Genomic DNA, 10,430 nt, shown 5'->3' with positions numbered 1-10,430 from the left:
CACAACTGTGAAATAAATACATACGCAAGTTCTTCATTAATTTATTCTAAACTCACTTTGTGGCATCATTATAATTACATGCAAATAATTGACTTTGTAACGATCCTTTATATTTAAATCTCCTGGCGAGGTGTTCGTGAAACACTACATTTTAAATCATTTACACCTTCAAGGTGTGTTGAATTGTTATTGTGTTGAGTTGTCATGGAACCTTTTAGTGCCTACGCAATGTTTATTGTATGATTTGTATGGCAAGACTTACTGCAAATGTCAAAAACGAATGTCAGTTTCGGATGATCATTTTGTGCAATAACCATAAGATTATTAATTATATTTAATTCAGAAAACAATGTCGGTGACTCTTGATATAAAGTTAAAGAAAACGAATAAAATATACCACGAAGGGGTGAGTACTTACAATTATTTAAGTTGGAACTGGAAGGTTCATAAGGTTTGTTGACGTTGTAAGATGTTATCCCTTCTTATATATTCATTATCTTCCCAGGAGGTGGTCAGTGGTCTAGTGGTGATCTCCAGTCCCTCAGATGTTAGGCACGATGGCATCTCCCTGCTAATGGAAGGAGTGGTGTCCTTGCAGCTCAGCAACAAAAATATTGGAATGTTTGAGGCCTTTAGGAATTCTGTTAAGGTTTGTTGCAGTCATCATCGTATTAGTACTAGTAATCATCATCATTATCTTTCCCCTGTCCTGTGCGGCCTCCATTCACTGCAGGCCCAGCCTCCAACTATCCAACTAGCTATTCAACAATCCAAAATGAACACTACATTTAGACAGTTAAATATCGATATTGACAAAATATTCAACTAAACAGACTAATAAAATCATTTATTTGGTCCTTTTGCCGAGCGAAGACTTCAGTCACCCTTGTATTAAAATCGGGAATGTTTTGAATTAGCTCCTACCCAATATTTTTTTTTTATTTTTTTTTTATTTATTAACATTCAAACCTGCTAAACTACTTATGTAGTTTGTCAGCAGGTACATAATGACAACAGTTTTGCAATAATATGGTACAATGGTAAAACAGTATGTAAGTATTTATAATGTTGATGATAAATTAACAATAAATGACAAGTTGGTTAAATTATAGAATTGTATAAATATGTAAGAAGCAGTATAAGCCTCATATAACAAAAACAAGCACAAATGAATTTAATATGAACAAATGAATATAATCAACAAGTACTTCTATGGTTTTAATATACATAAGGTAATACAAATTTATAACGATTTTCCATTTCCCTAGAATGTGAATTCCAATTAGGAAAACAAGGTCTTCAGTAGTGCATCAATATAAATCCTCAGTATCTAATTAAATAGCCATTTCCTTAGATTATATTTGACTTTGGCTGTAAAAACGTTTATATTGTTAATTGTCATTGGTAGTTTATTAAATATTCTGGGTACAATAAAGTTTAGGGTTCTTTCACCGTATTTATTGGTACATTTCGGGACCACCAATCCTTCATTTTAAAATGCACACAAACGATTGAAATTATTTAAAACCAACAATTACCAAAACATTTCATCCTTCAACTGCCTTATTTTGCCGAAGAACCGTAATCGAAACAGTACTTTTATACAAATTATTTAATGGATTAATGGATGCACCTAACTTAACAAAGCTAATAATGTTCCGAGTACCAAGTTGTAACACAAAACTTCCAGAGTTGTTCTTTGTTTATTCTTCAAAAACAAATTTCACTCTTTCCTCTGTCCAAAGGCTTTATAGGCTTGGAAATAAATTCAGTTCCTTTGATATTTTCATGTATTCATTACTAACATTTCAATCCGAAATTTCTAACATTTTGTTTCGTTAACACACTTCAGGCGGGTATCTTTTGCGCCGACGGACCGCTGGCGACGGGCGAAAATAAAGGTCACGCGCGAATTATTTTAATTTGTTTTAAATCGCTACATCTTCGAAAATAATGTAGGTAGCAAGATAGGAACGCTTCGCATTATGTCTGGAGTGTTCGGGTTACGATGCTTTTTGTATGGACGAGACGTTCTAGATGAATCTCGTAGCATCGCTACAAATATAAAAAAAACTTTGTAGATCTATAAGAAAACAACACTGTTTTTTACAATATTTTATTTTTTATAATAGTTAAATGTATAAATTGAATTGTATATCAGATTCATGAAGCTGGGAATCATGACGCTATACCAAATTGAATTGTATGTATATCCCATTCATGAAGCTGGGAATCATCACGCTATACCAAATTGAATTGTATGTATATCCTATTTATGAAGCTGGGAATCATCACTCTATACCAAATTGAATTGTACGAGGGTGGTCTGAAAAGTTTCCGACCTAACAACGAAACAAGAATTTTTTTCTTAAGTTTTTTATTTATTTTTCTACATAGTCTCCTTGTAATTCTACACACTTCTCCCAGCGATGCTCCCATCTCTCTAACCCCTCCAAATAGTACTCGGCGTTTTTCTCTGCAAAATAATTGTTCACAAAGGTGATTGCCTCCTCATTTAATGAAAATCTCTGTCCTCCGAGCGCAGTTTTTAGATTAGGGAACAAAAATAAGTCGCTTGGTGCTAGATCTGGTGAATAAGGCGGATGGTCAAGCAGTTCAAACCGTAATTCGTGGATTTTTGCCATGGCAACCGCTGAGGTGTGAGACGGCGCGTTGTCTTGGTGAAACAGAATTTTCTTTTTCTGCAAATGGCCGTTTTTCCCCCTCAATTTCTGCCTTCAGCTTGTCGAGTAATGATGCCTTATGCTCCTCTAATAGTTTTTCCTTTTTGAAGATAATTCCATGACTATCCCAAAAAACTTTTTTCCCATTCATGAAGCTGGGAATCATCCGGGAAGATTTGTTTATGTTGAAGCCCTAAAGGCGAAATTGAATTAACACTAACATCTTAAAACTTTATTAAAAACCTAACCAATGTAAAATGTATTTCTCAGTACGGAAACTCCAAGGAGGAAGACATTATAGTAAAAATGTTTATAATATCTATTCAAAGCAATAAATCACGTAATTGTAAAAAGCATTCACTTTGTGGCTCATCATAATTTATAATAAAAACACATAAATTTGTTTTTGACCACGATAGTTTTATTTTCACTCTACCGGTTTCGAAAGATCCCTTCCTTCGTCAGGAGAATATTTAAAACTGATCTACTACACAAAATATTGACACATAAATACAAAAATGTTAAGTGTTTGAGGGAGATGTGGACAAAGTGGAAGGGGTAATTACGGGAATTCCAGGAAGAACAGAGAGCACTTGAAATCAGAAAATCCCTCAATAATAACTCCAGTATAATAAATAACCAAATTAATCTGTCTTATAGTCCTATTCTTGACATATTTCCAGTTAACCGCTCTGTTCTTCCTGGAATTCCCGTAATTACCCCTTCCACTTTGTCCACATCTCCCTCAAACACTTAACATTTTTGTATTTATGTGTCAATATTTTGTGTAGTAGATCAGTTTTAAATATTCTCCTGACGAAGGAAGGGATCTTCGGAAACCGGTAGAGTGAAAATAAAACTATGGTGGTCAAAAACAAATTTATGTGTTTTTATTATAACTTAATAAATCAATTTATTCCACAGCCGATAACGCTAATAAACTGCACCCTAGATCTGCAGGCCGGTGGCAAGCTCCCCCTCGGCACCACGGAGATCCCCTTTGAGCTGCCGCTGGCCACCCAGAGGCAGCGCCAGCCCTCGGTCGGAGTCAACTCGGGCCTGACGCAGTCCTGCCTCTTGGAGACTTACCACGGAGTGTTTGTGAGCATCACCTATATTCTCCGGTGCACCATGAAAAGATCTTTCTTGAACAAGGACCTGAGTGCTTCTTGCGAGTTTATGTTACAATATAGAAAGGTGAGACATGAATATTTTGGTTCATACAAAACAGAACACTGAAGAAAGGTGAAGGAAAAAAAAACAAAAAGAAAGCTTACTTAACCCAACCTATTATTTTATCATTTTCTCTTTTTGTCAATGTTCTGTTTTATCTGGCTAACCATTATCTTATGGGTTCAATATTATTATCTTAAATCCACACAGGAAGCTTTGAGGTGTCCCTAAGGGTCTATGTATTGTCTTTGTGGAGCTGTGTGGAGGGATTTTTTAAGAAAATTAAGTAGGTTGGGCAGCCATTGTGGGTTCAGTTTCTCTGCTAACTGGGTCTTCCATAGTTGCCCAAGCAACATTTTTCACTTGTGATGATGATATATAGTAGGAATCTTTAATAGTTTTTCTTTAAAAAAAAACGTCGTGTTCTGGATTAATTCCTTTATTGTTTTCTAGGCAAAAGACAAAGTGGAATCCAAACCTATACGATGCGTAATAAGCCCTCAGACCATTCAGAATGCACGCAGTTTACTGGGCCGGGAGGGAGATGGTGGCCGCATACATCACGCTATACCTAAGTTCAATATTCTAGCAGAGTTGGACGCCACTGTCTGCCCTCTGGACAAACCTTTCACTGGACAGGTCAGTAAATCTATTTATGTATTACTTTGTGTGTATATTAAATATAAACTCAGAAGGATCCTTATAACTTTATGCACTAAATATCACTCTACAGTTTGCATTTTATGTAATTATGTACGGAAGTATAAGTTTTAAAGCAATGGCAAAGTGCCATATATTCGGTGGAGACCGGTCGGTGGAGAAAATGACGCTCTTTGTAAGTGTTTCCAGTGTTAAAAGAGTAATGGCTAGAGAATGAAATAATTATTTACAATAGGTACTCGTTAGAACTTCAATACTTTACATACACAGGTATTTATTTATTAATTCGCTACTTTGTACAAATACCTTCTGTATGTCATCACGCAAGAGGTTTATTGTTATATTTTGCAGATCACAGTGAAGGAATGCTCTGTGCCAATCAAGTCTATAGAACTCCAATTAGTTCGAGTTGAAACCTGTGGGTGTGCCGAAGGCTATGCTAGAGATGGTAAAACCTTATTTGCAACCTATTTGATTATTTTATATTTTGTAATTTAAAAAAATTTTATATATCTTTACTTAAGGATTCATTAAAAAATTTATGCAAACCATTATTTAAGTGAAAAATCTTTCTATGGACAATCTGTCAATGTTTATAAAATCACCTAAACCTAAAATCCTTTGTAAACCTAATCCTAATCCAATGTAAACCTAAAATCCTTTCTCCTTCTCCCGACTTCCTTCAGACTCACAACATACCCCAAATTGGGGATGCAATAGTCTCACTGGCTCCGGGTGACTCTTGTGTGATGATTACATTAATCAAATAAAGTGTACCATGACTTACTAAAATAAGCTATAAAGTCAAATGTTCATAGTATGTTCTGTTCCCTACTAATCTTTTGAATGCAATCGTAACAACAGTTAATTTGGCAAAACATCACCACTGATACGTGACCACATCAACCCTTAATATGGCAACTTTGTTACCGATAATGTTCCGCTTGGGGGGGCCAGAAGGTTAATAAAATTTTATTGTTTCAGCCACAGAGATCCAAAATATTCAAATAGGAGAGGAGGATGTTTGTAGGCATCTTCCAATCCCCATCTACATGCTGCTGCCGCGGCTCTTCACCTGCCCAACCACCCTTACTACCAACTTCAAAATAGGTAATTTCTCCTGGTGTGTCTTCATCTGCTCATCGCTCGAGTTTTTATTCAATTAAATGTTTTACTTTTTACAACCGGACAAAGCAGACGTATGTGATTTGGAAAGGCCACGATGCAGCTGACGCATGCGTGTGTGAACGAGCGGCACCCAAGATTCAAATTTAAATTTCACGAAATGTATGGGTCAGATGGTATTCAACCCAGCTTATTCTTTATTTTGTTGGCATCTGTTGAAATATTCAAGAATAAATATCTCTGCTTTATACAGATACATAAAAAAAACAAAGTCCCAAATTTTCGGCAGCGCTGATCTCCCGCCATTTACTCGATAAGTATCTATTTAAAATATAGCTTATTCTTCATTTCGTTGGCATCTGTTAAAATATTCAAGAAGAAATATCTCTGCTTTATCCGAATACGTAAGAGCACAAAGTCCCCAATTCTGGCAGCGCCGATCTCCCACCATTTACTCGATAAGTACCTATTTAAAATATAGCTTATTCTTTATTTCGTTGGCATCTGTTGAAATATTCAGGAATAAATATCTCTGCTTTATCTGAATACGTAAAAGCACAATGTCCCCAATTCTCAGCAGCGCCGATTACCCGCCATTTACTCGATAAGTACCTATATATCTCTGGCTTCGGTTTTGTTTATTTAATTTAACATTTTGTCGGTGTCATAAAGTATGACCATAATTTCAGAATGGGATGAATTCACAGGTTAACAATTTATATGTTATCGTAATAAAAAGTTCACAGTTTCGGAACAATATAAGTGATTTAAATGATAAATAAAAAAATGTCAAATTCGCTCTGCGCATGGTGGATGTCTGAGCTGGTTTGTTGAGTGGTGTATGGGTTGAACATGACTTTATTATGTGTGGGTCATGAGCTCGATACTAAACACATTTATGTATTATTATAAATTGTGTTTGTTGCAGAATTTGAAGTGAATGTAGCTATCATCTTCCAGGACGACCACCTGGTGACTGAAAACTTCCCCATCACCCTAACCCGCAGCTGAGCCGGGGATTTTATTAGTTTATTGCCCTTTCATCAATCGAACTAAGTACTGCCAATCATCTTCATCACGGCGCTAAATCCTAGGGTGACAGTTGGACTTCCCCACAAATCTCCACTGACTGGCTGTCAGCTGTCAGTACAGCTATTTTCAGCTCTTATCGTCAATTCTATCACGAGTTATGAATCATTGAAATATACAATAAATTGTCAAAATACGAGACAACATCATATTGTTTGTTCCATATTTTTTCAGTTTCTTATAAAACCATGATTAAAACTAAACATTCCAGTAATCATATGAAAATCAAATACTTTGTATACATAACTATTTTATTAAAATAATAGACATGTTTCGAAATAATCGCAAATTCACTTTGTGGCGTCTTTTTAATTATATGAAAATAAAGTGCTATAATCTCTAAATACATGGTTTTCCAATAAGAGGTGTTATTTTGATATTCAATCGTAAAAGATCATTGGTTTCGTTGCTTGTGTGGCACGTAGCGCCGTCTTGTTGAAAGGAAACGTTGTCCAGATCAATACCATCCAATTCAGGCCATAAAAAATCATTAATCATCTCTCGATAGCGCAATCCATTCACCGTCACTGTTGCTCCAGCCTCATTTTCGAAAAAGTACGGTCCAATGACTCCGCCGGACCATAAACCGCACCAAACAGTCACACGTTGAGGATAGAGATGCTTTTCAACAATAACTCTTGGGTTTTTCGAGCCCCAGATGCGACAATTTTGCTTGTTGATGAAGCCACCGAGGTGGAAATGGGCCTCATCACTCAAGATGATTTGCATTTGATTCACTCAAGTGAATTTTAATAATTTCAATGCGTTGTTGAAGCATGTATCGTTCCATTTTTATTAATGGCGTAGTTTCTACTTGTCAAATATCAAAATATGACAGCTTCAAAAGTAACATCTACCGAAATAGCGGGCTATTCAAAATAACACCTCTTATTGGGAAACCCTGTAGCATTAAAGTTGCTCCCAGCGTCTGTCTGTTCTTCTAAACTATGCAACATAGTTTGATAGGGTTTTCACTATCATTTAGAGAATTGTTCCGGAAGATTTATATATATATATAATACATGGTTATTATATTTATTGAAAGTAGAGAAAAGTCAAGCAAAGCCAGATACACGTCAGCTAGTACTATATAAATTCCAGTAATCATTTAATCAAGTGATAACCAAAAAATTGATTACTATGGCAATGACATGTAAGAAATTACTTTAGAATATAACATAGAATCATCTCCATTCGGAAATTACCACTAATTTATGAACATTGTGTATGCATATTTTGCACGCAGCCCGTTGTGGATCAGCTGAGTCTATTTTCGTAATAACCTACTTGTTTTTTTGTAAATTTTGCCGTCTTTTCACATAATGTGTTTTTATATTAGTCAACTGTGGTTTGGTAAAAATCCTTCAAGCAACAAAATGAAAACTTTACAGGAGATGATAAAAACAATTTTTTTGTAAATACGTGAAACTAATTAAAAATCTTGAAGTTTGTGAAAGTGGTTATTTGTTTTTCAAAATTTTGAAGTAAAATGTTGCAATTCTATTTATAAATATGAGATATTTGAGGGTTGAGTAATTTCATCTATGGTTTTCTCGATATAACTTTAAAAAAATTTTTTGCGTAAATTTAGTTTTTAGTATCAAAAATGTCAATCAACAAATATTACTTTATCATGTTGTACTTTGAAGACTATTCTATATGAAACCACTGAAAAGTAATATTCCCAAATGGCTTGAAGGGTTTTACTAAAACACAGTCAATATCTATCATAAATAGTTTCCCCAGAATACCTACTTATATTCATAGATATGATTTCTCCCTCATTTTATATACAAAAGTTAAATAAAGAAATCTAAAGATATTTTTATGGTTTTATTATATTTTCATAAAGAAAAGTGTCCTTTAAAATAAATATAGTAATATGATATAAAGAAGACCGTTACAAGGTCGATGCCGCTTCCACAATGCCCGTGAACTTGTTTGCATGTCAAAACGCCAGGATAGAGTAATACTAGGATATATTATTGCCTTGCTAAGCAAATGAAATATAGTATATTGGTGTGCTAGGAGCATTTTATGAAAGTACAAAATCACACAAAAAGAAAGTATATTTTTCGTCTGTCGAATATTCATGTCCGGTGTTCAACAGACGAAATTTTACATTGCCGGTAGGCATTTTTGACACACAAGCGGTTGAATCAAAACCTCCTAGATCACAAGGCCGGGACACTCATTCAAAGCATCCTCCTAACTTGTATGAGATTCAACAAAAAAAATTGTTTTAATTTTTTTTCCAATTTATTAAAACATTTTTAAATGTTTTAGTAAATTTATTTAAAAAAATTTAAATTAAAGGATCGTACATCAAGGAGGACTCCGTATCATCAGCATTCTTGGCTCACTAAGTGGAGAGCTAGCCGCTTGGATGCAGCCACAATAAGGACTTTGTTGAATTCCGTGTCCTGCTTCAGAAGCTGGCTAGTTGGTGACGAAGAAAGGCGGGGAATATGTTCAACCTCGTTTCAGTGATCATGGAGGCCCAGCCCTGAGCCAAGTAAAATTTTTACGCCCCTTGTCAAAACCAGTAGACGCCTAGATAGGTGATCAATGTAATCAATTGTGTTCAAATGATTTGTATCTTTGTGGGGCGCCGTTTTTATGGAAAATAATCTCAAGTGCAATGTGCTAAAACTGTTAGGTATTATCAGCGCCTTGGCAATTCGGCGCCCGGAGCGATCTGCTCCAATTGCGCCCGCATAGGCCCGGCCCTGGTTGCCTGCATGCATTGTTGTAACACACCCTTAGCTTGTCCCGTACTGGGTATTGTATCCGCATCTCAGCTAATGTAACAGAATTTCAGATGGATTAAAAACAACAACGGTCTGTATAGTAAAAATATTATATTATACAAATTTTGTTTCAGAAATTTCATATTATAGTTATAACTAACTTGATTATTAGTCCAAATTTCGTGTACTGTCTTGATAATTTTGTTATGAAAAGCAAGGTATATGTTGCCTACCTTATTTTTACGATCATAAATAAAAATGTACACCTGTACTAAAATGAATCTTTTTATATTGTAAAAATAGTTTTTTTTGTTCATATGAAGCAGATACTTTGTTATGTGACATTATAATTCTGTACCCGAGAAGCATACGGATGCAAGTCCAAAATTTGAAGAAATGAGTTTTTGATGAAGACATGAAGTAAATTATCATGTTAATTAGTGGCAGAAAGATGCAAGCCCTATCTTGAATATTTATGGTATTTTCAAAAATATATAAGGATGCAAGAACCATCACATCATATAAGCATAAGGATGTACATTGGACTTGTATCTTTCTGCCTCTAACATTACTACGCTTTCCATGGAAGTAAACATTCGAATGTAGACTCAAGTCCATTTTGCGTCCTTCTGCCTCTAATTTCTATGTTTTCTGTGGAACTAAACACAACAATCCCAGTGCTCAGAGCTGTCATACATTAGTATGGAATGCAATAAATAATGATGAAAAAGAGTATTTCCATGTATGAATGGATGACGAGGCTCAAGAAACAGAATTATTCTGAAGAGACTGATGGAAACATAGGCGGTGATATTATTATTGAAGACCTGACCATGTCACTTATTTATTTAGGTATTTACTTACATTTACCTTACCTCATCATTATACTACTGAATGGACTATATAGGGATGGAAAACAGGGGGCAAATGAAGTAGTTTCTTGCCTATT

General features: G+C 35.1%; 1 protein-coding gene across 1 annotated transcript; it reads left to right on the top strand.

The window, feature by feature from the left end:
* Window positions 1-256: 256 nt before the first annotated feature.
* On the top strand, window positions 257-8,777 carry LOC149418012 (vacuolar protein sorting-associated protein 26C). The gene is made up of 7 exons (XM_089639278.1): window positions 257-406; window positions 506-649; window positions 3,609-3,881; window positions 4,311-4,496; window positions 4,869-4,965; window positions 5,502-5,627; window positions 6,571-8,777. The coding sequence occupies exons 1-7, from the start codon at window positions 350-352 to the stop codon at window positions 6,651-6,653; spliced, it is 966 nt and encodes a 321-aa protein (XP_089495404.1). The 5' UTR covers window positions 257-349; the 3' UTR covers window positions 6,654-8,777.
* Window positions 8,778-10,430: the final 1,653 nt, after the last annotated feature.

This window comes from Hesperophylax consimilis, chromosome 14 (assembly GCF_061612785.1).
Source record: "Hesperophylax consimilis isolate HC1 chromosome 14, BYU_Hcon_1.0, whole genome shotgun sequence".
Taxonomy (NCBI): domain Eukaryota; kingdom Metazoa; phylum Arthropoda; class Insecta; order Trichoptera; family Limnephilidae; genus Hesperophylax; species Hesperophylax consimilis.
Note: the sequence above shows the minus strand (reverse complement) of the source record. Positions and strands in the feature narration are given on the sequence as shown.

Coding starts and splice junctions, on each gene's coding strand:
- LOC149418012 (XM_089639278.1), top strand. CDS start 350: ATGTCGGTGACTCTTGATATAAAGTTAAAGAAAACGAATAAAATATAC. Junction 407..505: donor ATAAAATATACCACGAAGGG/GTGAGTACTTAC, acceptor TTATCTTCCCAG/GAGGTGGTCAGTGGTCTAGT. Junction 3,882..4,310: donor TTATGTTACAATATAGAAAG/GTGAGACATGAA, acceptor ATTGTTTTCTAG/GCAAAAGACAAAGTGGAATC.